Source organism: Numenius arquata, chromosome 6 (genome assembly GCF_964106895.1).
Source record: "Numenius arquata chromosome 6, bNumArq3.hap1.1, whole genome shotgun sequence".
NCBI classification, from domain to species: Eukaryota; Metazoa; Chordata; class Aves; order Charadriiformes; family Scolopacidae; genus Numenius; species Numenius arquata.
In genome coordinates, this window is record NC_133581.1 from 53,962,851 (window position 1) to 53,990,672 (window position 27,822).

Sequence of the window (27,822 nt, forward strand, 5' to 3'; positions counted from 1 at the left end):
AATGGTAAACCTTTATGCAAAGGAATCAGTTTTCCTATAATCGCACAAGGACATGCATTTATAAATTTATAGAATCATAGAATAGTTTGGGTTTGAAGGGACCTTTAAAGGCCATCTAGTCCACCTTCCTCTGCAATAAGCAGGGACATCTTCAACTACATCAGGTTGCTCAGAGCCCAGTCCAACCTGACCTTCAATGTTTCCAGGAATGGGGCATCTACCACATCTCTTGGCAACCTGTTCCAGTGTTTCACCACCCTCACAGTAAAGAATTTCTTCCTTATATCTAGTCTGAATCTACCCTCTTTTATTTAAAAACCATTACCTTTGTCCTATCGCAACAAGCCCTACTAAAATGTCCGTCCTCAATTTTTTTGTAAATTATTTGCAAATCTTTGCAAATTATTTTAAAGCAAATTAATTACCAGCTTTTCTTTGTTCAGGTTGTCCAGTCAGGATTGTTAAAGAAAATCACAACACAATCTGTAGTTTACAGCTACCAAATTGAAATTAAATCAGCTAAGGTAGGCAACTTACTTTTTAGAAAATGGAACCAGAAAGTACAACTTTTTGTATTTTAGGGGTTGCTATGCATTGTTTACTATAGACTTAATGGACAAATGGAAACTATAATCATCCTGCTACACATGGCATATCTTAGTAAAGCCACTTTATCTACCTATCTAGTCATTAAGTGCCTACTGGGAATTTAAGTGCATGACAGAAAAATAAAAGCATGGAAAAATAATGATGGATATTATTAACTTTACAAACTTCACATGTTGAACTTGGCTCAAAAGAATTACCAACATGTAGAAAGTTAAGACATACAGGGATGTTTAGACCTATTACCTTAAAGAAAAATAATGATAGCAAGAGTACTGCTCTGCATTTTTCTGATGGTTTCTAGGCTTTTTACAGATCTGAAGTTAATGAAGCCTAACAATAACCTGAGAGATAACACTGCAATCTATTTGTGGATTTGAGCTGAAAATCTGAGCTGTAAAAATGAAGAATTAGTTACAGTAAAAGGCAAAAGCACGTATAAATTAGGTGCCACAACTTGTAAGGTTAAGGCACCTGATGCCAAGAGTGGGATCCAAAACCAGACTAGATGCTCAGGCTTGCCCTAGCAACTCATGCAGGTCCTCGCTATCCAAAGGACCATCTGGTGAATGGAGACTGATGTAAAGATGCCCAAAGGAAGTTACAGAAGCCACCTTAGAGGACATGCAACTCCACCTCTTAGTTCAAAGAGTTGAGCACAGTGGAAAGTCATCTAGGGAAACAGGGAAGTGTCTATGTTCAATGTCGTCTTCACCCTTTCTCTTCAGACGGAGAGTATTCAAACTTCTATTTTTATTCCACTGAAAGATCTAAACCATAGACAAGAGGCAAGTGTCTCCATTGGAGTTTTCCACTGGAGCTGTGCCACCAGGTAGAAAGGAAGAAAAGACTCACATGGGTACTAAAAGAGTAAAAAAGCCTGACACCGTGGTTCGGACACTCACTGTAAGGGAGGATGCTGAAACGCTGGTTTTCCTATCCATCCTACATTAGACAATTGCTAGAGAAAAATAAAAGCAGCGAAATAGTTTACAGTGCTGGAATTGGAGTCCAAGATCCCTTACTCCTAAGGGAATACAAGTGACCTGACAGTAGGCTGATAGGGTTTTTCGGGATATGTTTGTGTCCTGTTTTATATATGTATTGCTATTTTTTAAATCTGGCCCTAAGCAGTTTGTTGATTCCACATTGCAATTTAACAGCAAAAGTAATACATGCTTCTGTACCGTGACCAGCAACTATAACTCCTGCAGAGTGCTCTTGAAAGAAATGTTAAAAGCCTGAGGCAGATGTCAGCAATTCATGTGCCGTACAAAGGGCGGCAAATGCCAGAGAATCTGGTTACCTCTCCTGAGGGAGAAAGGGTTTTTTGGCAGCTGACAGAGGAGTTGATTTTTTTCATTGTTTGGCCACAATGGGTTGCATATCCCAATGTAAGGTGGGGAAACCATGTAAGTATCTGGGTAAGAGTTCTTCTTCTATCTGCATTCTTGACATAGGTTTCGCTCAGCTCTGCTGGGGATTATTTGCCACTCAATGCTTGCATCTTACTATATTAAAGAATCATATACATGCATGATGGGAGAAATTTGGATCCTAGTGGTGTTATTGGCAGATGTCCCACTGATTAAACAGGAGACTTAGTTGAACCCAGCGAAGACTACGGACATGGATAGATTCCCGTGGGCTGTTTCTCAGCAAAAATGACCTGCCCTGCAGCTGGCAAGCCTCTGGAACAAAGCAACCATTAGCTCTCCCCCCAACTCTTCAAGTACTCCAGGTAACATATTTAACTGGAAAAAGAAATGAACAGTTACTTTTATTTTTCAGGCAAAACTAAAATGACACTTTTAGAAAAGTGAAAATAAATGTTCTCTTTTTAAAGTAAAGAGCAAAATCAACCAGTCAGCTTTCTGAATGCAATCTGTGTGATTAATGTGTCTCCAAATACAGACATTTCTATAAAATATTAATTACTTCACTTCTGGACTGTATTAAATTACATTTAGCAGTTTTGAAGTTCCTTCCATATATATTTATGAGTAAATAATATTTATTACATTTTTTGATCATGGAAACCACTTCCTGTGTAATTTTACTCTTTTTGTTAAAAAATCTGACTTGTTTGCCAGGCACAATAGAGGTTCCAAGGAGCTTCCTAGGAGCAGAGATGACTTTTGTGAGCAGGAATCTGAGGAATGTCCTTATTTTTGCTTATAGCTATAGTGTCCAAAATTTCAGACACATGAATGTTGAAGAGTGACTGATTTTTTAAAAAATATTTTGCTTTTTAAAAAGATAGCATCATTGTAGCGTCTCTAATTTAAATGATTTACATATGCAAACCTATATGGAAGTTATGAATACAGCTCCAATGCTTGATTTACCACAAAATACCCAGAATTACCGAAATTTGTTTAATTTCCTGTTTTACTAAAAATTCCCCTAATTACAAAAGTAATTTGGTGCCATATTAGTTGTTTGATGTAATAAGGCTTACAGTTCATAAATACATCTGTCACTTAAGATTATTTTCTGTTTTCCTTTCAGTCTTATTAAGACGAAACTTTGTAAAGAAGGATTAGACTATAAGATAACAAAATGGTAATAATGATAGCTACTGTTTAATAAACACCATATTTTCTCTTATTCATGTGTTCAAAGATAGAGAGGAGTGCCCCACCTCTTTCATGTGCACAACAGATTCACTGTCAGAAGGGGAAGAAGTTGCCAGGCTCATGAATAATGCTAAAGGAGGAGAGCAGCTGTTTAGTAACAAAACCTTCTTAGCAGAGCCTTTCAGCCAGTTGCTGTACCATTTGACATGGTACTTGTGAGAGCGTGTGCGCACGCGTATGTAACTGGAAAGGCAGGGATGTAGAAAAAAAGATCACAGTGGAAGCACTGCTTGTCATATTAACTAGGCAAATATGTCATTTTTATAAGAGGAAAGTATATTAAGAGTTTAAATATGAAAGAGCCACCTGAAAGGAACCTCTTCTCTGGCTCTTTTTAAACTTCCATTTGTCAGCACAGCTTACCTACACAAGGTTCTCTGCCACTATTTCTGTTTCTGCAACACCCAGTCAGGTAAACCATGGCTTTTAGACAGCTAAAGGAAATTTTGCCATTCATACCAACCGGGCCAAAATTTTACCCTGTGACATTCCTCAACTTTGCCAATATAAAAAAAAAACCAAAAAAACCCCCATGCAATTGGAAAATACAGTGTAAAAATTTCAAAGGAAGAAATATTGGGAACTAAGAAAATCACCAAGAAAAAAATGCATCTGAAATTAATGGCAATGAATAACTTTCAGATACTAAATGAGAAAAATGTCTACGTAGTTCTTTATTAGGACAATTCCCATAAATGTCTACACACGTAAGTTGTTCCTACTCAGTAGAGTAGTTCTCTTAACTGCAGTCTGTAAAATCTATATATATAGAATGGGAAGAATAGGCCTGTTATCCTGAATTCATACCACTGGGCAAAAGGAGAGAATTGCATATGTATTCAAGGGAATTAGCATCTATTATGAAAACACGGCTGTTCTGCATTCTTCACACAGGCTAAAGAGCCACATACACTTTGGGTGAAAAAATAGAACACATGTGCAGGAACAATATGTTTCTAGAGGATATATTCCATAGTTGTATTTGTTTGCTTCTGCCCAGGACTCCAAAACACATTCTTCACACCAAGGATTTAAAGATCCCAAAGTTTTGCATTTTTTTTCCTTCCAACTTCGGGCTGTTATACCTCATGGCTGAAATTACCTTAAAAAAGAGAGGTGTACAACATAATGTCAAAAATTCCATTATACTAATAAATTTAGATTTGCATTTAAATGCGCTCATATGAATTCATTAACTCATTTTACAATGACATAAAAAGATCTTCTTCCTGTTTATTGTAGGTGTGTAATAACTTGGGCTTTTATTTGGCAACACTTGTGAAGACGTTTGCTCAACTGACTATTTTAGTGCATATGTGTTTTAATCTGTGATTTAGATGTAAAGTATTTGGCATAGGCATATAGAACCCATTTCAGGGTCACAGCTCAGAATCCAAATTTTAGGAGTAAATGTTCTTAATGTACTGTGAGCTCAAATGGCCTGAATTCTCCCTATGTAGTCTCATCCGACTGCATACTGGATTCATACCACTAGGCAAAAGAACAGAACTGCGTATCTATTGAAGGCAATTAACACCTGTTAGGAAAGTAATGGCTGTTCCGTGCTCTTCACGCTGAAAAAAGAGCCACATACACTTTTGGTGAAAACACAGAACACATATGCGCAAACAGTAGATTTCCAGAGGACATATTTCGTAGCTGTATTTGTTTGCCTTTGTCCAGGATTCTGATACGTATACAAAACAAAAGCCTATTCGGTCTCTCCAACCTTTAACGCAAGACCTGGCAATCCTTTCCAGCGTATTTCTTTCCTGGCTCTCCCTTTATGTCCAGGGAGGGAAGACACGGGGAGATAAAGCCCTATAATTATAATTCAGCTTGAAAGCATTGCAACCTACAATCAACTTCTTGGTAGTTGGTGAACATTCTTTATTTCTATTAAATTTGCTCTTCAAGATAATTTCTAAATAAGTGAAATATCTTTACAAGGATAGTTTTAATAGTAGAAGTCAATATAATCAATGGTGTGATCACTTTCTAATTATAATCTGTTGGTAAAATGAATGTCCCCCCTGCTCCTTCCCATAGAATTTGTTGCCTTTAAATCTCCTCAGATGTTTTTAATTTGGAGGGAACTGCTCTTCTTGTGATATTAAAAAACTGCAGTCTCTGACAACTTTATATTAGAGAAGGAAAGGTGCTTGCCCTATAAGGAAGACTGCTTTGAAACACAATGCTTAGTACTCTTTCTTTAGAAACCTAGTATTTTAGCATATTTTTCTTGTAACATCTAAACTGTTAGTATCTGATACCACAACAATTTTGTTATTGAAATCACCTCGTTATGTTTGGAATTTGACCAGTAATATTGTAGTCAAATGAAGTGATGTATTATTCATGCTTAGCTAGGTCAGCTGAACACATTTCAGCCTTACCGTGTTTGCAATCATCTTGACTAGTGTCATAATATTTTCCATCACCTCTCCCAAGGCACATTTAGCACCTTTTTTTTTCCCCTTTTAGAAAAAGAAATTCTCAATTATAGCTGTAAAGCAAACAGGCAACTGAAATCCACACATTTCCTAAAGCTCTATTATCCCTGAGGCCTCTGAAACAAAAATATATCGATACTAATTACTTAGCAAAAAGCAATCACAAAAATCTTCTTACTCCCAACTCTCTTTTCTCCCTTCACTCCTACAACCAATGTGCCTCTAAACACAAAAGCCTGAGTTGTCTGAAAGCACACAGGGAGACATGATGATAGCAAACGCAAGCCTCCTTTATGACCTTGTCCCCAGGAGTCTTTTCTGGTATCTTCTCCTCGCAGCCCTCTTCTTGTTCACCTGTGATAAGTGTAATCTCTTCTCAGCAGCTCCCAATGCTTCACTCCCTGATTTCAACAAGCAAGCAAGCAACAGAAGAGGTGTTGTTCATAAAAATCTATCCTCCTCTCGCTTCATCAGACGGACAACTGTACTGAAATGAGTTATCATCAGCAAGTCCGTAGGAACTGGTATCCAAAGCTGCGTGGGTTACAGCACCAGCCTCTGTTGGCTGGAGAGGATGCTGCGGGCATGCCTGCTGCAAGGGTGGCCCGGTGCCTTGCTGAAGCCAAGGCTTCTCTGAGGCTGGGCTAGAGCAGCCAGGGGCTTGGAGCAGGAGCTAAAACTGGCTCATTATAAGTAAAATACTAAACTGAAACCATTGGCTGTTTCCTCCTCTATGTTGAGCTGTGCAATAGCTCTCTCCTGAGTGTTTAGGCTTCATTAGTATATTCATTAGTATATACATAAGCGTTAAACTCACCCCGAAATGTTTTTTTTTCCTTTTTTTTTTTTCTAAACTAAATGATCTAAGATGTCTGGCTAATTTTCTTTTCTTCTTAATTTTTAGAAGTAGAACTGGATTCTATGTCATTGCACACTGTCTCTCTCCCACGCTCTATTGGATCTTTCTGTACTCCTCTGGGGTTTTCCAGTCTTTAGGAGTCGTGGACTCCGTATTGGCAGAGTGGAACACAGCACGGCTTAGAAAAAGGCAAGGAGTTATGGCAGAAAGAGGTGATTATGTGAATCTGGAAGGTGTCATTCCTGTATTGGAGTGCAATATGGATGTTTTGATCACTAGTCCAATTTAAGTCATGGGATGACTTCTTTTGTATGGCAGATTCCAGTTTATTCTTCCACAAGCAGAATTTTTGTGTGATGCTCAGGAGTACAGAGGAACAAGAAAAAGAGCTTTCTTGTACAACATGCTCCGCTCAAAGTCCCCTTCAAAACCGTTTTTTTATACCCCTATGAAGTGAGTATTTTTCCAGTAGTACATAGAAATATGGTTGTGTACCGCCACACTGGTCCACAGGAGTGATCAGGATGACAAGATCGTGATGTGTCAGCATCTATAAGAAGACAACCAAAAAGCCTGCTAAGTAGCAGCAGAGGTATCGACCACGCTCAGTTCGCTTTCCTATGGTCTGTCTACACTATTAGGCAGTATCATCTAAAATAATGGATTTTGTGGTAAGAAAAAAATAAATAAACATAAACCAACAAAAAATCCTTTGGATGCTACCTCATTTTCTTACAGATGAGGAAAGAATGATGTTTCTGTCACTCACACTTAACCAAACCATAGTGAAGCCATGGAATGAGAAAAAAGTACATAGTTTTCTGAGTATACATAATAATAATCTTGACACAAAAATCATTAAACAAAATTATGATTTTAGGAAACGCTGTTGCATACAGCCAACTTGTATAAAGCAGTGCGTTGACATATTCAAATATTTATTTACATTTCAGTTTTCAATAGCTGAAATAGCATTCTGCTGCACAAAAAGTCAATAAAAATTTAAGGGAAGAAAATAGTCCATAATTTATTTCCAAAATAATTGACTTCTAGAAACCCAAACAGTGATCTGTAGCTAATTGATTGTTTATTAATAGCTTTTTGCATTTATGTGAAGAATCCTTAAGAGAAAGAATACTGAGGGAAAAAATGCTTGATTTTGCGTAAGCCAGGTTCAGTGCAATGAACTGACATCGCTTTTGAAATGATATATGATATTGCTTTTTCCAAATTAATAAAAAAATGGTGATCAATGTAGTATTAAACTCAAAAATGAGTAAGAGATTTGTTTAAAAAACCCACAATCCCAAACTTCCAAACAAGAACAAGGGCAAAGATTAGGAGAAAGGTAAAGAAAGGGGAATATTCTCCGTGCTATTTGTTTTGTCATGTGTACTGATGATCGGTAAGCCCGTAATGCTGGTGAGTTTTCCCCTTAACACCATGGAATTATGCAGTGATGTGGGTTTCTTAGTAAGTGAATTCATTTATCTAAATCATTCCTATTAGAAACCAAACAGGTTTTCCTTAATAATTTGAGATGATGGTTTAAGTATTTATGCTTCTATTTTGCCCTCTCTCCCTGCATACAAATGCTTTTACATGCAACGCAATGAATTAACATGAGCGTAAACAGTAGAACAATTTCAAAGTGTATGAAGATTTTCTCACAGAGAAGGTGCTGTAACATTGATTCTTAAACTTTATGCAAAACAGGGCCTTTTCCTTGAAGTGAAACAGACCCAGCAGTTCTGCTGTTCAATGAGGGGTGTTGGCGAAGAGGTCTGAAAAGCAGCTTGTGGTAAAACAGTATGTGCAGATTTCATGTTCTACAACCAACAGCAGCACATTGATTTTTGGTTCAGTACACTGGTAAGATTGCTTGCTTTGCAATTCCAAGTGATGTAAAGAAAGTAATGATGGAAGAGTGAAGGCAATTAAGGAAATGCCGTACCCATGAGGAGGGTGTGCACTGCTGATCTGATTTGTGGTTTGAAATCCCCTAATTCTAAAAGCCCGGGGAAAGTGAGATACGAACTTTCCTCTCATTTGGCCCTGCTCAATGAAAGAGAGAGAAAGAGGCTGGGAAGCGACGTATTGCTGCTGCTGCTCTTTTCTATTCCTAGGGCCCTGTGTCCAAAGGAAAGACAGACGCAAACTGTCCATTCTTTGCTCACCTTGCATGGGCTTCCAGATATCTAGTAGGTGCTTACTTTATTTGTGTTTATAGTCAGCCCTTGCAGCTTTAGGATGTTTCCAAGGGGAAATCTCCTACAGAAAAATGCTCAAATAACAGTAGTCATTATAAATAACAAAAGTTGCACATCATTAATGACTTTCTTCTGAGTTTCTCAAGGTTTACTACAACATTTCTTTCTGTATATCTTTCTGTATAATTAACAAAACACTAACCTAGTTAAATTATTAATCAGATTTCATTATCACACTTTATTTTTTACACCGTCTCTAAGTTATAATGCTCCCCGTATTCTTCTCAGTCACAGAGAAGATTTTTTGAAAGACTTCTGACATTCGCAAATATTTCTGAAGTATTTTAATAAAATTTCATATTAAAAAATACTTTGATCAAGTTGTTTTCATTTATCTTATTTTTTCATTTATCTTATTTCTTCATTAGTGACATGAAATATTTAAGTAGCCCTATAGCTCTAGTTATTGTGCTGTCATAAGGGCATAAAACTACCCATATGTCTACTGTTTTCTCATGGATTTGCAATTTTCTTAGCTCTTTCCCTGTGAAACCTTGCATGTCTTCTTAACACGCATCTGAAATGGGCTATGTCTATATCTCTGCCCAATAGTTAACATTAAACTGCAAAGTCTATACATTTCATAGGGGCTAGGAAAAACAGTGTCATAAATCTGCTTATAACCCTGCTTGCTGGTTCACTGGCCATCACTCTTGACTTTTTGCAGCTTTATCCAAAATCAAAAGGTTTAATAAGCTCTGCAAAATCATAGCAAGCTGCCTACTGCAGCCTGCCAGAACTTTGCATGCTTCCTGGAAGGCAACAAGCAAATGGAGTTTCTGCACATCAGTTTCCTCTTATTACAGTGATCTGAAGTGAGGAAATCTATATGAAAATCAATTGCTGGCTTTACAGTCTTCTTCTATTATATTAATTTTTTGGGGAATGTTTAGGGTCAGAGGAAGAACAATTAGCTGATCCAATTCTGCCTGGAAACTTGTTTCTTTCTTTCACCGAGGACTGCTTTTGGAGCCGATGGTGTGTCTACTGGGGACTAACATCACAGGAAGCTACTCGCGCCTCTTGCCTTTTTCGTCCGGCTGCTGTGCATCTTTGGGAAGAGAGTACCCCCACCATCCCTGTAACTAACGCTGTTTCCATCTGCTTCTAACTGAAGCACTCCTTGCTGTCCTTGCGTGCTTCAGGTTTGAGCTTGCTGAGAAAGGCTTCCTGCTATTCCCAAGCTCATGTCCTGCCTCATTAAACTTTCTTCTTTTTTTTAAATGCCTGTATCTATGTAAGCCTACTGGCTTTGCTGAGCGTTTTTTTGACTCGGATCGGGATCAAAGTCAGTGATACAATCAATTCTTACATGAGAGGTCTTCTATATGAAAGGTCTTCTACATGAGAGAACTTTATGAAAATTCATTAACTGCTTAAGGTAATTAGTACCTATGCAGAGGTTCAGAAGGATACAGATCTCACTCTTAAATTTTTATTTTATTAAGCTAAGAAATCTCAAAAGATTTTTTTTTTTCTTATGAACATGAGGTTTTAATTCTAGTAATGTGAAATGGGGCTTAACACCCCAAGGTATGTATTTTGAACAAAAAAAAGATACGAGAAACTCAAAATTAGACAATTCAAATGAATGTTAAGTTGTGATTTTAGGCTTGTTTAGCTTGCTTTTCTTTTTCTTTCTGAGAAATAGGATGTGGCCACAAAAATTCTTGAGCAGATGCCATAATTACAGTGTCAAATAATTCTACACCTCTTTAGTGAGCTACCTGAGTATTTCTAGAAGTACTCTCCTGTAAGACAGTGTCCACACAAAGCTGTTTGCTCAAATTTAACACAAAAAGGTTTAGCTACTTAGAATTTTCACAAAAATTTCAGTTTACAGGCAATGTGTCTTAAGAAAGGATCTGAATTGTAAATCTTTTAATTCCCTAATTTTCAGATGTAAAACTTTAAAATGTGCATGCAACATGTAAAAATGCACAGAACGAACCATACTGTTATTAAATATTATGGTTAAAACACTCAAAACTTGCAATTTGCCAAGAGTAAGGTTGCTAGTAAAATATTAATTTGTTCCTTTGTATGTATACATGAAAATGATCTTTAGTAATAAATGATGCATAGAATATGCATTTCTGCGGATGCAGAAATAAGGCATACGTGCATGCTCTGCTTCCTGCGGTGGACAGAACAGATTAGCACCTACATACTAGTTTTTTTGCCGTGTCCCACGCCTCCCCTACCGCTGCCTGCGGAAACCCAGCTCCGAAGGCAGAAGCACAAGCACCCACATCAGCCACTTCGCACCACCACCACCGTGCCAATGCTTCAGGGGCCTTCCTTACATCCCAGGAGGCCTCCGAGAGCGGGAGAGCGACTTCACCGGCTGCTAACCACCAGCTAAATGGTGGCGGCACGTGGGGATAGCACTGAAAAGCCTGTGTGGGAGCCAGGCAGAGCTGACTGTCAAGGTGGCTGGTATCGCTTGTGAAGGCATGTCCTAGGCCCCCCGCCGCGGGTGAGGTGCAGGTGACATCTGTAGGCCGTGGAGCGGGCTCTGCTGCCAGGCCTCACCTTTTTAATGATTAAAGAAAGAAGTGCTGTGTTACGCAGGGAAACGTTGTGAGAAGTTAAACACAAGTGAGAAATGGGCAAATAGGGCCGACCAACGTAGCGTTTTGGTCTTTTAATCCTGTCCCGGCCAACTGCCATTTTCTTCTCTTGGCGGCACCACTGCTGGGAGGGAGCCCAGGATGGCCTCCGGGCTGTCTCCGTCCCCTCGGCGGAGGAGGCCGGCGGCGCTGGGGAGCCAGCCCCGTCGAGGAGGGCCGCAACTCGGAGCCACTTTCACACAGGGGACACCGCGGCAGCACCGGCCTGCCTCGCTGTCCCAAGCGGGACTAGAACTCGCATCCCACCGCCTCCCGGCGCTCTACCCATGCGGCCACCAGGGCCGGGCTGGGAGGCGGGGCGGGGCGGGGCGGGCGGCGCGGCGCGCGCGCACGGCCGGCCGGCGGCGCGCGCTCTCCCAGCCTTCCCAGGAATCCAGCAGCAGCAGGAAGAGGCACTCCCCCCCCCCCCCCCCCGCGCACGCGCAGCTGGCCGGCCGGGCGGGAGCGCGCGGAGCCGCGGCGGCGGGCGGGCGGGCGGGAGGGAGGGGGGAGGGGAGGGAAGCTGCTGAGGTAAAGTTAGGGGGAGAGAGAGACTCCGTCAGCCAAGCGAGAGCCGGGGAAGCTCGGCGGCCGCCATTACTGAGCCGAGAGCGCCGGGGAGGGAACGGAGAGGTGGGACGGGGCTGCGGCGGCCGGGAGCCCCTCGGGAGCTGCGGGCCGGAGAGCGGAGAGAGCCCCGCGGGGAAGGAAAAGCCGCCGGGGGCGCCGGCGTGGAGAGAGCGTCCCGGGAATGCTGCCGCTCCCGCCGCCACCGAGGAGCCGGATCCCGACGGTGCGAGGTGAGGGGAGGAATCCGGTCCCGTGGCAGCAGGGCCGGCCCGGCGGCCCGCAGCGGGGCGGCCGGCCCGGCAGGCGGAAGGGGAGCGGGGGGGGGGGGGGAGGAGGAGGCTGTAGCCCGGCGAGCCGGTGCGGCGGCCGCTGGCTGTAACCAGTTCAAAGGGCTGGGGCTGGCGTGGGGAGAAGGGAACCGGTCCCCCCCCACCCCCCCAGTCCCTCCGCCCTCCCCGCTCGCCCCCCTCGGCACCTCCACGCGAGGGAGGGGAGGCGGGAAGGGCAGGGAGCGGAGTGCCTGGTCCCAGACAGGTGATGAAGGCCTGAGCGATGGGAGGGTCTGAGCCTGCTGTACGAGGCTGCCAGCTGGTCACGGCTCTCCAGGGAGGGAGGAAGGCAGGAAGGGGAGCTTCCCTGCTCCTCTCTTCCTTCCTCATTCCCTTCTTCCCCCTACTCCTTTAGCTTCCTCCCTTCTTCAATTCCCACTGCCTTCCCCCCCCCCCCCCTTTTCTGTTCTCCTTTCTCTGTACTTCTTTTCCTCCTTGTCGCCCCCTTCTACTCATTCTCGTCCTCTGTTCTTTCCCTTCTCTACTAAATTTGAACAGTTGTCAATTTCCTCTCCTCCTTCCCTTCACCTTCAAATATCACTCGATATTAAATTTCAGAAAAACTTCACTCTCCTAATGATGTGTGTGCATTTCTGTTTTTCCACCAGGTGGATTTTAAGGCTTTGAAATAGGGTAGCCAGTTGCAGTGTTGCAGCTTTCAAGCATTTTGAATCCCTTCAACCAGCATAACCTTTAGACTCTCTCCACCCAAGGAAAGCACCAGAGATATACAGATATAATGCCACAGTGTTATAAATATAGGACATAAGGAGTATAAAATACTGTTTTAATTAAAAATACAAGAAAGACCATTTACTTAAAAGGAAGACCTACTTGTCACCTTCCCCTCCCAGCATCCACCCCACCCCGCCTCTGTTACCCGCCTTTTGCCCTCTCCCGTATTGCTTTTGATATCAGCGTGGAATATTTCCTTAATAAGTAGGAGGGAAACGTTTTTAATCGAGACCAAAATAGGCCTGTGGGGGTATGTGTGTATTCTTTAGTTTAGTGTCATGCGGATAACTGGAGGATTCTTTCTTAATAAAGATCCTTGACAGAAATTTAAAAACTCCACACTGCAGAGTGAAAACAGTAAAGAGAGAACAGCATTTGCTGGTCAGTCGGACGTCCATTTTAAACCTGTGCATTGAAGCCAGTTACAGCACTGATACTTGTATACTTATTTCATAAATGAATGAGGAATTAATAGGTAGCTTTTTTTCTGTTGTGCTGCCTTCCCAAGGTTCTTCAGTATGACAGCTGTTTTCAGCAGTGACATCAGTGACCAGTTAAGTGCGTTCTGAAAAAAAACATACACATTTAAAATTTATAGTACATAATCTGAACCCAGCATATTACAAATACTCATCCACGTGCATTTTTATAAGGGTTTATTTTCTGTTGTGCTTCTTTGAAAATAATTTTCAAAATAATTTTCAAAGAAGTGCTAAAATTCTTAAAATTCTATTTATAGTATACTCTGTTGAAACTCAGTACTCCTAGAGCTCAGGAAGCATGATGTAAATGTAGTTTTTTGAAAGAGTCTGTAGTACTTCAAAGTATCAGAAATTGCTTAAGCCTTCGTTACATTATCAGTAGCTTGTTTTAGTATAACAAGTTGCTTTTAAGCTTGGAACAAACTGAGCTTAAATAGTATGCATTTTTCTTTAAAGTATTGCTATATAAAGCAGCTGCCAGCATTGTAAAAAAGTAAGTAATTGCAACCAAATGCCTGCCACTCTCTGGTACTGGACTTTATTTTAGCTAAGGTGTTGCATGTGTAACATAATCCAATTAAATACTTTAGGCTCAGACTAAATTGTTTTAAAATGCTATATTTAGCGCTAACAGAATCAAATGATGCACATGTTTTTGAGGTTAAAGATAAAATGTGCTTTCCTAAAGCCGTAGGTGTTTTTCCGTGTGCAAACTTTGTAGGAAAGAAAAGCACTGATCATAATAATAGATTGTTCTGTGTAAGTTTCCCCTTTGGGACTTGTTATTTGAGTAGACGGTACAAAAATAATTCCATTCTGTTTAATAAAGATATTAAAAGGATGCTGACAGTATCTTAAGACTTGCAAAAGTGCTTTCTTAACAGAAGATAAATCCGGTGTACTGGCATCCTTCAGGAATATTTTGCATAAAACTTCGAAATGCTCTGCATGGCTGCTTTTAGTAGACTAATATGTGGTGGGTTCTTACGGTGCGGCATCCTTCAGGGGTGATGCTCTCTGGCCTTTACTGGAAGTTTGTGGAGCCGAAGTTCAGCATTAACTTCTGCTGGCGTAGTGACCTCGGCGAGCAAACCGAAAACAGTCACGTTTATGGACATGACGTACCTGTGAGAGTCAAGCCCGTGATGCCCTCTCGCGCTGTGATGACGGAAGAACGCTCCTCAGAGGCGCTGCCGCGGTTTTGGGGAGCGTTCCCCCGTGCTCGGGGGGGCTGCCGGTGCTGGGCGGCCCCCCACCACCGCTAGGGGGCGCCCTGCGCCTCCCGCGGGGGGTCCCTGCCTTTGAGCGTGGCGTGTCCAGTGGGTAACACGGGGGTTGGCCTGACCTCTCCGTGGCTTTTAAAGTACTCCACCGTGATCACAGTTCTAAGAAAAAGTTTGGTTTCAAGTAGTCCCAATAACACCGGGAATTTTGTATTAGAACCGTCAAGATTTTTTTTTTTTTCCCTGTATCTGTGTTATTTCTAACTTAATGGGCGCACAGTACTCTTAATCGGTTTTTTGGTTTGTTCGTTGTGGGCCCCCTGCCCCGTGAGAACTTTTAGCCTAAAGGTCAGTGTGACCTGAAATATTCTTGGGGTTTTTTTTCATCAGCTTTAAAAAGTACTTTTAAGGGTATTACATTTTACAGATTACTGTTTGAACCTCCTCATTTCCTTACATTTACGGATTTTAATGAAATACTTAAAGAAAAATGAGTTCAAAATTCAGGAAAATCTGAAACAATTGTGGTGAAGTTGTTTTGAATTTGAGTATTAACTGTGCTTTTCTAGTAACTAACACCTATCGGAAGCCAAAATAATGAGTCTGTGGTTAGTTGTGCACAGTACATTTTGTGGTAAATTAGAGTTTTTTCTTTGGCTTTGAGTTACGATTCCCACACATTTTTGCAATTCTACATCAGTTGACATAGAAGCATAACAGAAGAATGTCTGCATTTAAAAAAGTAAAACCAATACCTGCATGTACAATGTGTATGTTTTTGCATCTTGGCATTAATTTAGTTAAGCTGGCTAGTTATTATGCATAATATTATTTGTTGCTTACATACAGCTTTTTACTTGCTCGTTTCATAATTTAAAGAAGAAGTGGGTAACCAGTGTTCTTGTTTTACACAGGTAAAAATTATGCATATGGCTTGTACAAGGTCAAACAACAAACTCCTGCTTGAATTAAGTCTCAAAACTTATGGTGCTGGGTCCTGGATTCTGCACTGCAGTTCCTCATGAAGCAAAGTAACATGAAATGATCCAGATACGTGGATCAGTGAAATTTGCATCCTGGCAGCAGCAACTTCAACAAATTTTTCTTTTTGCAGCAAATGCATTTTAACCCTTTTTCTATCCTTCCCTTGATCCATCCTTTCCCATCTGCTGCTTTTTCCTCTATTTTTATCAGTTCTTTCTTGGATCCCCTTTGTAAAATTTCTCTATTAGTTCTTTTGTGTTTTTCCTGAATAACTTTGTAAATAAGCCTGATCAGGTAGTCTTGCACTAAGAAACTTCTGAGAACACTATGTTTGTCTTTAGTAGGTACTTCTGCTGTGCAAAAAGAATTAATAATTTGTTTTTCCTGTAAACTTGTGTTATTTCCTTTCCTGTTAAAATATATAAACCTATATTGAATGCTCTCAGATATTCAGAAATCTGTAGGTAAGTAACTCAAGAGGCCTAAGTTCAGAATAGTGCAGTGCTGATAATTTGAACCATTGCAGTTTACCTGTTTATTGTACCTTGATCTAATTTGTGTAGGTTGGTGTGGGGTTGGTTTGTTTGTTTTTTTTTGTGAACAGCAACAATTATAATAGATCCCCCCTGGAATGCTAGGTTCCAGATAAAGAATGATGTTTTGTTTTGAATTTAGAAATAAAATTTAGACCTTGATTTAATTTTGGCTAATACACTGGTAGTGTTCAGAGGATTGTTACGAATAGGAGAAATCTAGTAAACTTAGAGGTTCAAAGCTCTTAGTTCTTACTATTTTTAAACAGAGTTTTGCATTGATTTGTAATATGAAGTTGGGCAGTCTGTTGTTTTATCTTTTTTAATAAATTGATTACTTTGCTTTTGTATGCAAAGAATTATCTAGGCTACATAACTATTTTAGGGATCATAGCTGTCCATCATACTAACCAAATCTGAAATGAACAGTGGTTGGGGTAATCCATTTTCATCTTCCATTTACCTAGCATGACTAATCACCCTACCACTTGAACTGTATTCCTTTTCAGTCAGAATAGCACTATTAAAGATACTTCAAGGCATTACCTTTACTGTCTTGTTATTGCTTGATTGAGCTCCTTTCCTGATTAGGAAAAAAGATTCAGATTGCTTGTGTTGGCTGGTACTTGCAGAATTCTACCAGGTAGCATTGTGTTTACCCTTATTTATAAATAATATTTCACATACGGTTATTTAGTGAAGATTACCAGCACTTGTGAAGGCAAGAATATTGGCATGTTATTGAAGAGGACAGGACACATTAAGTGGCTAGGACCTCAACAAACTTTGGTAAATTGAAATTGTTGATGACGTTGGTATACTCTGTATCCGGTTTAGTTTCTAAAAAGGATTTTGATTTGAAGATTTCTTATGCTTGTTTAAGTGAAAAAGATATCTCTTGGTAAATACTGAATGAGAAGTAACAACATTACCTTAAGCTACAACATTAGTGGGGTGTGGTTTTTTGTTTTTTTTTTTTACTGCTTCTTGAAGTGAAAATGGTTGAACTGTTATTCTGGTATGTTTTGGGTAGAGCTGTAATAACTGATGTGCTGATAGTTCTTGGAATTCAGATACAATACTAAATATTGGCTACTGCCAAATTTTGATTCTCAAAAAATGTGAAGTGAGGGTTGACTCTATATAAAAACTTGCTGTCAGCAGTAACCTGAATCCAGAGCTATAACTTCCTTGGAATCATGGTCTTTGATATCTGAAAGTGCTATGCATTCAAAAGTCATCCTACAAACCATTTCAGTGATATCTAGTGTGTTTGAATTTACTTTGTGATCTGCTGTAGAGGTCACAGTAACTTTCTGTTGGTGTATTCATATACCCTGCAAAGGGGACTAGACTGCGATGGCCTTTTTTTTTTTTTTTTTTTTTTTTTTTTTTTTTTCCATGTGTACTTTTCTTTGCTTGGCCAGCTAATTTACAGACATTATCACAAGACTGTGATAATTGAAACTAACCCTGAAGAATACTGGTCCATCAACTGTCGCATCTAAACAACATTAGAGAGTGAGTAAAGGACTGTGGGAAATCACTCTTACTTTCCCTGTTGGCATTGTTTGCAGTTGCTTAAATACTTGTTGGTCATGAGCAATTCTGTAGAGTCTTTCAGACAACATCTCTGCTTCAGCAATGTTAGGTCTGCAGATGGTAAACATTTCTAGGTTCAGAAAGAAATTTCAGAAGGTATTCAGAAATAGTCAGTATTTATTTGTAAATAATTTCCTTGGCTATGGGCCCATCTACAAGTTCCTGTGCAGCCACAATTACTAAATAATGATAGGTGGTTAACTATTTTAGTATTTATTAGTTGCTAGTAATATGGCATTCTATGCTAATGTTTAGAATTCAGCTCAGAAGACTTTGGGGAACATGTATTTGAAAATAGGATTTTCTCTGGCCTCCTAATGCTTCTGACTGATCTTGTGGGGGCTCGTCTCTGAGCTTTCTCTTGTGGCGGTGTGCATTGCGAACTGGCTGATGTTCCCCTGCCCCAAGCCCCAGATGCATTCTTGCAGGCAGAGACACTTTCCTCTCAGTCTGCCTGCTCTTCCACATCCTCCTCTTCAGAGTCCCGTAGTGTTTTTTCCTCCTGTGCAACTGTCTGCCCTGCTCACCTGGCTGTGGGCATAGAGGAGTGCCACAGCTAGGGGGTAAGGGCAGGGAATGGGACTTGCCTCCTCTCTTCTCTTTCAAGTGGTGGAGTTCAACTTTGCAGCTAGGCCTAAAGACTTAGTGCAGGACTGATGGCCTGCTACCTAATGATTTGATGTTACCTGGTACTGTAAGTTGAGAATTGCAGTATTATTGTGGTGTTGGTATATTGCTTATCACTATTGCTGAACCTTTTTTGTCCGAAAGAGAGTTTACTAAAGCTTAGACTTTTTCAATTAGCTGTATTATTCCCAAAGCAAAGTGGAATTAATAAGAATACATTTGTAAGTGACAAAACAAGAAAGCTCTGCCATACCTTTTTGATGCTGTTTGGCACATATACAGCATGGTGCTACATCTTGCTTAAAATTACACCTTTCCGTAGTTAAAAGCTGCTTACATCATGATCCAGTGACAGTGCCTCAAGTTCCTTTCCTTGTTTGCATCTTATTATATGCATCACTGGCCTGGCATTCAAAGTTTGGGTTTTGTGTGGATGCAAATTGAAAAAGTTCTGTGGAAGAGAGTTCCATTTTTGGTTACTTTGTAGCAGCATCCCTGAAGTAAATTCAACACTTACCAAGATTACACTAATAATATGTATCCCTGTTGAGAGTTCATAATCTTCAATATAATTATGTTTTAAATTTCTGGTTTGTCACAGGCCTTTTAGTTTAGAAATGCTGTAGTACAGGTAGAAGAGTTTTGAGGTAGACTGTACTTTTTTTGAGTAAAAAAAAATGTATATACATGTCTTTAGACATACTTTCATTTTATATATTTTACTAACTATACCAACTTCATCCTACAAAACTATATTCTAGATATTTTAGAATTCTGAATGCTTATAGAAGTGATCAGTGATTTTTATGTATCACATTTTGTGTGTTATAAGACACTATATTCATTTTTTTCAGAAGAGGCTTCTGCAACCTAGATATTGTTAAAATACCAAGTTGAACTTACAAAATCACTTAAGGATAACTGTGCCCTCTCTGTCGCACGTATTAATAGCTGTGCTTATAGGATTTAAACTCTCTAAGTTTAGAGGAAGACGAGCTTGAGCTCTGAGTTCTGTTTATGGGTTTTAAATAAGAAAACCAATCTTCATGCATACGTGAAGTGTTGCACCTTCTCTGACTGCTGCTTCTGCTTTCATAATTTTGAAATTATTAACAAATCTTACTTTCTGTTTTCAGATCCCTCAGGGAAGGACTTACTGAAGGACACTGTTTAAATGTGTGACATCACTGCAGGAAGATCACAGCAGGATAATCATCTTGCTTTGCACCTTGTTTTCTGAAGGGTAAGTTTGGGTTTTCATAATCTTGTGTTTAAGGAGGAGGGTGGGTGAATAAGTACAAGATGATACACCATACGTTTTGTGTCTTCTGTAGTTCTTCAAACTTTCTATTTAAACGTAGAAATGTTCTATTATTTTCAATTTGAAAACTGAAATTAGTTGGCAAAATCAGACAACCCCTCCTTTGAATCTGTAACAAAGACAAAAGGGGTGGAGTGGGGCAATGAATTGGAGTGTTTTCAATTCGTTATAACAGAATTAGACAGATTGAAGTAAGATAATTGAGCTAACTTAACATGAATTTCCAGTGTGTATATTTTAAAACTGCACAGAACTACACAATACCTTTAAATTAGCGGTATCCTGAAAAAAAAATCTTCCATTTGGGGAGCAATTTAATAATGATTCCATATTAAATGTGAAGCCATTATAATGTCAGATTTTTACCAGGTTTATTATTAATTAACATAGATTTCATTTTGTGACTTTCCTTTGTACAATGAGGGCAAAGTAGAAACTGTATAAAAAATGAAAAGAAAACCACCCTGTTTTTAAATACCTTTAGCGATTCAACTCCCACTATGGTGAAAATCTTCAATGTCAGAAATTTTGTGAGAGATTAATGTGTTTGTTTTCCCTTTGTCAGTGTCCCGTTTCACCTTACTTGTACTTACTTAAAAAATATATCGATTTGACAAAACATTTATTGCTGGAGGAGGAAGAACCTCTGCTACCTGAGGATGTAGAGTATCTGAAAGTATTGATTGTTTCCACTTGCAAATTGACAGCATCTTCCTGATTAAATGAAATAATTCTGTGGATGGAGATTTTTGTGTTCTAGTTTAGTCCACGTCAAATCGGTATTGTGCTGTGGCAAACAGAAAACATTTTATAGTGGAAGTGCTGACCAAACTTCTCATTCTAATAGTTTGAATGATGCTACTATGATGAGCTTTGCTTTAGAAAGAAAGTACTCGGTTTATTTGTAGTAATATAAACACTGCTTGTGCAGGATTTACTTCTGCCAAGTATTTTTATTCCCAGAGCCCGTCTCTGTTAGCTCTAAATTCTGTGTTTTAAGAATATAAAAAACACAATGGAAACAGTAAAAAGCAAAATTTAAAATACAAGTTCTCTTTCTGAATCTGTCTTTGAGTGAACTGATTTAAAAGAAAAATAATTCCTAAAACACGGCATAAAACTTTCAGTTCTTGCAATATAAAAACTCTCAAGTATAAAAATTAGACCAAGTTTACTTTCCTCTTTATTTTATAATGAAACTGATAATTTTTTACAAAAAAGATACTTTCCATGACTGTGATTTCTGTAACTCAAAGCTGGTTTTATGTATGTGTGTTTTGTTTTTATTTTAGTTAATTAATATTGTTTCAGAAACTGCTACATAAATACTGTGTTTGTGATCAGAAAGTTGGTTTTCTATTTCTAGGTGTTAATAAGTTGCAACGCTCTGTTGGCCAGGCATTGGTTCTATACAAGATACTAAAGGTTTCAGTATTTTTGTCTTCTATTGCAACTTTTAGTGGTACAAATACTTCTTTTACTGCTGCATGTCTTCAAACTCAAATATATTTTAGAAGTCGTGAATTAATTTTACAAGTACTAAAGCAGATTTTGAGAGCTTTTTGGTGACAGACCCTGCACTTTTTTTTTTTTTTTTAAACTAAAGTACTGCAGTACCATTCTCAACGAATTGTTTCTAACAATGACAATATACATAGCAAATAAAGCTGAGACAGATATTGAAACTAAAATTTCAGTATTGGTGCTCTTTACAGTTTTTCCTTCATAAAAGGGCTATTTACCAATCTGTTTACATACGTTTATGTTGTTATTTTGTACCCCACAAATGTAAACCCAGATATATCTAAGTTCACTACTCTGTAGCGTTGATTTATAGTGCCATGTGATAGCTGTCTTTTTGCCAAGAAATTAAGAAAAGTGTTTTTATCTAAATACTTCAACAAGATTAAGGAACAGTGTAGGTTGGAAGAGACCTCTGGAGTTCACCTTGTCCAACCTCCCTGTTCAAGCAGGGTCACCTAGAGCGGGTTGCCCAGGACCGTGTCCAGGCGACTTTTTAATATCTCCATGAGGGAGCCTTTACAACCTCTCTGGGGAACCTGTGCCAGTGCTCAGTCACCCTCACAGTAAAAAAAGGTGTTTCTGGATGGTCATATGGCACCTCCTGTGTTTCAGTCTGCATTTGTTGCCTCTTGTCCTGTTTCTGGGCACCACTGAAAAGGGTCTGGGTCTGCCTTCTTTGCACCTTTCCTCCAAATATTTGTGCGCATTGATAAGATTGCCCCTGAGCCTTCTCTTCTCCAGGTTAACCAATCTCAGCTCTCCCAGCATTTACTTATACGAGAGATGCTTTAGTCCCTTCATCAGCTTAGTGGCCCTTTGCCGAACTTTTTCCGGTGGCTCCGTATCTCTCTTGTACTGTAGAACTGGACACAGTGCATCAGGTGTGGCCTCATCAGCTCTGTGTAGAGGGGAAGGTTGACCTACTTTCATCTGCTGGCAGTACTTTGTCTAATGCTGCCCAGGTGCACATTGCTGGCTCATTAAAGTTGAGCTTGCTGCCAACTGGGATCCCCAAGTCCTTTTCTGTAAAGCTGTTTTCCAGCCAGTTGGCTTCCAGCATATACTGGTACAAGGGGTTATTCCTCCCTGGATGCAGGACTTCGCAGTGCACAAGGTTCCTGTCAGCCCATGTATTCAGCTAGTTGACATCTCCCTAAATGGCAGGAGAACCCTCTGGTGTATCAGCCACTCCTCCCAATTTTGTTATCAGCAAACTTGCTGAGGGTACGCTCAGCCCCATCATCCCAGTCATTAATGAAGATGTTGAACAGTATTGGACCCAGTGTTGGCCCTTGGAGTACCCTGCTAGTTACTTGCCCCCAACTAGATTTCACACCACTGATCACTACCTGTTGGGCTCAGTCATTCAGCCATTCAGTTTTTTATGTTTTCCTCATAATGTAATTGTTTCTATAACAGTAAATACTTTTCCATTTTCAGTATGTATGTAAGAAAAGCCTTCTAATTAGTAACTGAGAGTTAGTGGCAGTTGTTATACCTGACTGCTTCAATAAAGCCACTGGAACCTTGTAATAATTCTGTGGAAATTTGAGTTTAGATATAGTAGGTTTTGTTTATGGTTATTAAAAGTTCTTGTTTTTTTCTAGAGACAGAAGGAATGTACTACATTGTAATCTTAAAATCTTAGACATGTCTTATTTTTCTGTACCTAGTATCTGCCTGACAATATTTGTATTTTTCTGTAGAATTCAAGTTAGAAAATTCTCCTTAAAAGCATTTTACTGTTAGTATACAAACAAGGGAGTTTACTTCTGCAGATAGGTAGTGGCTGAGCCACATTGCCAACTTCCTGGTTTTACAGGTTCTTACTTTGAAAGTTTCTTTACTGAAACCTGAAACCAAACCTACAAGTGTACACGAAAGTGGCGTTATTCACACAGGTAACCATGCTATCTGGTGGAAGTATGGGCGTGAATAGAAGCATGTGTATGTCAACATTTAGAGTTTTTGTGTTGTATTTATTGTAGTGGAAAATACTTCTAGTGCCTAGTACCTCTAAGCTGTGAAAGAAAACAGTAATTTGGGGCTTTGGTTTGGTTGTTGTGTGTTGTTTTTCTTTTTTTTTTTTTAGAAATATCCTGATCACCTATCAAAATAGGTGATGAACTATTATTAAACTGTGCCTAAAACCTGTTTATTTTAAAATTTGTAATATAAATAGCATTAACAGGAATGAGTTACGAGTTTAAGATCTCATTTGAAGTTGTACAATTTTCGTATTCATAGAAAACAATTTCAGGGTGAACGAGAAAAAGTGCTTTTTAAAATTTCTTTTCTCTGATGAATATTAGAAAGAAATACGTGCAAGCTTTAATTTTTTTTTCTTTGTTTTCTTTAGGAAGATGATCCTCATTCTGGTTATCTGAGGTTCTCTTGATGACAAGCTGAAGCAGGAACAACTGAAAGCTATTTCTGGAACCCTGGATATACAACTTAAATTTGTAGGAACCTTTCCAGAATGAAAACCACGTACAGTTACTTTGATAATTGCAAAAGGATGAGAGGAAAGTTATGATGGCAAAAAACAAAGAGCCACGTCCCCCATCTTATGCTGTTAGTATTGTTGGACTATCTGGAACTGAAAAGGATAAAGGTAATTGTGGAGTTGGAAAGTCGTGTTTGTGCAATAGATTCGTTCGTTCAAAAGCAGATGAATATTATCCTGAGCATACCTCTGTGCTTAGCACAATTGACTTTGGAGGAAGAGTTGTTAACAATGATCACTTTTTGTACTGGGGTGACGTAACACAAAGTGGCGAGGATGGAATTGAGTGCAGAATTCATGTAATTGAACAGACTGAGTTCATTGATGATCAGACTTTCTTGCCTCATCGGAGTACGAATTTACAACCATATATAAAACGTGCAGCTGCCTCCAAACTGCAGTCAGCAGAAAAACTAATGTACATTTGCACAGATCAACTAGGCTTGGAGCAAGACTTTGAGCAAAAACAAATGCCTGAAGGGAAATTAAGCATAGATGGGTTTTTATTGTGCATTGACGTAAGCCAAGGATGCAATAGAAAGTTTGATGATCAACTTAAATTTGTGAATAATCTGTATATCCAGCTCTCAAAATCTAAAAAACCCATAATAATAGCAGCAACGAAATGTGACGAATGTGTGGATCATTACCTGCGAGAGGTTCAGGCCTTTGCTTCAAATAAGAAGAACCTTGTGGTAGTGGAAACATCAGCAAGATTCAATGTCAATATTGAAACATGTTTTACTGCACTGGTACAAATGATGGATAAAACTCGTGGTAAACCGAAAATAATCCCCTATCTGGATGCCTATAAAACTCAAAGACAGCTAGTTGTTACAGCAACAGATAAGTTCGAAAAACTTGTCCAAACTGTGAGAGACTATCATGCAACTTGGAAGACTGTTAGTAATAAACTGAAAAACCATCCCGACTATGAAGAATACATAAATTTGGAAGGAACAAAAAAGGCCAAAAATACGTTTTCAAAACACATAGAGCAGCTTAAACAGGAACATATTAGAAAAAGAAAAGAAGAATACATTAATGCATTGCCAAGAGCTCTTAATACTCTTCTGTCAAATCTTGATGAGATTGAACACTTGAGCTGGTCAGAAGCCTTGAAATTAATGGAGAAAAGGCCTGACTTCCAGTCCTGTTTTGTAGTACTTGAAAAAACACCCTGGGATGAAACTGACCATATAGATAAAGTGAATGACAGAAGGATTCCATTTGACCTTCTCACTACACTAGAAGCAGAAAAAGTTTATCAAAACCATGTGCAGCATCTTATATCTGAAAAAAGGAGGGTTGAAATGAAGGAGAAATTCAAAAAAACTCTTGAAAAAATCCAGTTCATTTCACCCGGACAGCCGTGGGAAGAAGTTATATGTTTTGTGATGGAGGATGAAGCATTCAAATACATCACTGACGCAGATAGTAAGGAAGTGTATGGTAGGCATCAGAGGGAGATTGTTGAAAAAGCCAAAGAGGAGTTTCAGGAAATGCTTTTTGAACATTCAGAGCTGTTTTATGACCTGGATCTTAATGCAACACCTAGCTCAGATAAAATGAGTGAAATTCATGCAGTTCTGAGTGAAGAACCGAGATACAAAGCTTTACAGAAACTTGCACCTGATAGAGAATCTCTTCTGCTTAAACACATAGGATTTGTTTATCACCCAACTAAAGAAACTTGTCTCAGTGGCCAAAATTGCACGGACATTAAAGTAGAACAGTTACTTGCCAACAGTCTACTGCAACTAGACCATGGCCGCTCAAATTTATACCATGATAGTGCCAACATTGATAAAATCAATCTTTTCATTTTGGGCAAAGATGGTCTTGCACAAGAATTGGCAAATGAAATTCGGACACAATCCACTGATGATGAATATGCATTAGATGGAAAAATATATGAACTAGATCTTAGGCCAGTTGATGCAAAATCCCCATACCTGTTGACTCAATTGTGGACATCAGCCTTCAAACCACATGGTTGTTTCTGTGTGTTTAACTCTATTGAATCACTGAATTTTATTGGGGAGTGCATTGCAAAAATAAGGGCTGAAGCAGCTCAGATAAGGAGAGACAAGTATATGGCTAATCTTCCATTTACGTTAATACTGGCTAACCAGAGGGATAGCGTTAGCAAGAACCTGCCTATTCTGAGACATCAGGGACAGCAGTTGGCCAACAAATTACAGTGTCCTTTTGTAGATGTGCCTGCTGGTACATATCCACGTAAATTTAATGAGACCCAGATAAAACAAGCTCTGAGGGGAGTATTGGAAGCAGTTAAACACAATTTTGATGTTGTAAGTCCAGCTCCCACCATTAAAGATCTGTCAGAAGCTGACTTGCGAATTGTCATGTGTGCCATGTGTGGTGATCCGTTTAGTGTGGATCTTATTCTTTCACCCTTCCTTGACTCTCACTCCTGTAGTGCTGCTCAGGCTGGCCAGAATAATTCTTTGATGCTTGATAAAATAATAGGTGAAAAGAGGCGTCGAATACAGATAACTATATTATCATATCATTCTTCAATTGGTGTAAGGAAAGATGAACTTGTTCATGGATATATACTGGTCTATTCTGCGAAGCGGAAGGCATCCATGGGGATGCTTCGGGCATTTCTTTCTGAAGTTCAGGATACGATTCCTGTCCAGTTAGTGGCTGTTACTGATAGCCAGGCAGACTTCTTTGAGAACGAAGCAATCAAGGAACTCATGACTGAAGGAGAACACATAGCAACAGAGATCACTGCTAAGTTTACAGCTTTGTATTCGTTATCTCAATATCATCGTCAAACTGAGGTTTTCACATTGTTCTTCAGTGATGTTTTAGAGAAGAAAAACATGATCGAAAGTTCTTATATGTCAGACAGCACAAGGGAAACAACGCATACAAGTGAAGATGTTTTTCCAAGATCTCCCAGAGGAAGTTCCCTTGACTATAATTATCCAGATTCAGAGGATGATACTGAAGGACCACCACCTTACAGTCCAATTGGTGATGATGTAAGGTTACTCCCAGCACCTAGTGACCGTTCAAAGTACCGATTGGATTTGGAAGGAAATGAGTATCCTATTCACAGTACACCACTCAATTGTCATGACCATGAACGCAACCATAAAGTGCCTCCTCCAATAAAACCGAAACCACTTGTTCCAAGAGCAAATGTGAAAAAACTGGATCCTAACCTCCTGAAAACAATTGAGGCAGGTATTGGCAAAAACCCTAGGAAACAACCTTCTCGAGTGCCTGCGGCACCACCAGAAGATATAGACCAATCTGACAACTATGCTGAACCTATTGACACTATTTTCAAACATAAAGGCTTTGCAGATGATATCTACGCGGTCCCAGATGATAGTCAGAATCGTATTATTAAAGTTCGAAACTCAATTGTTATAAATACCCAAGGTGAGGAAGAAAATGGGTTTTCTGATAGAATATCCAAAAGTCATGGGGAAAGAAGGCCATCAAAATACAAATATAAGTCTAAGACTCTCTTCAGCAAAGCGAAGTCTTACTATAGGAGAACGCATTCAGATGCAAGTGATGATGAGGCTTTCACCACCTCTAAAGCTAAAAGAAAAGGAAGACATCGTGGAAGTGAAGAAGACCCGCTTCTTTCACCTGTTGAAACATGGAAGGGTGGCATAGATAACCCTGCTATTACATCGGATCAAGAATTGGATGATAAAAAAATGAAAAAGAAAATTCACAAACCAAAAGAAGATAAGAAGGTAAGTCAATTGATTTAAATTTTTTTTACAACTTCTGATGCGTTGCAGGAATGGAAGAGTCAAAATATGCAAGAGTTGCACGCTATTTTGATGCAGCATTTTTTGATTTTTGGCCAAGTTTCTAGTAAACTTGCTTGGAACTAACAAACCTGAGGGAATGACTTGCCTACTTAATCAGCTGTTGAATAGGTCTAGTCT

General features: G+C 39.4%; 1 protein-coding gene across 1 annotated transcript in view; it reads left to right on the forward strand.

Moving 5' to 3' along the window:
• The first annotated feature begins 11,942 nt into the window (after positions 1-11,942).
• Positions 11,943-27,822, forward strand: part of ARHGAP5 (Rho GTPase activating protein 5) — a 49,567-nt gene continuing 33,687 nt past the window's right edge. The window contains exons 1-3 of the mRNA XM_074148396.1: positions 11,943-12,239; positions 19,661-19,767; positions 23,729-27,624. Coding sequence (XP_074004497.1) covers positions 23,902-27,624 — 3,723 coding nt within the window. The 5' untranslated portion in view covers positions 11,943-12,239; positions 19,661-19,767; positions 23,729-23,901. The remainder of the gene's footprint in view (positions 12,240-19,660; positions 19,768-23,728; positions 27,625-27,822) is intronic.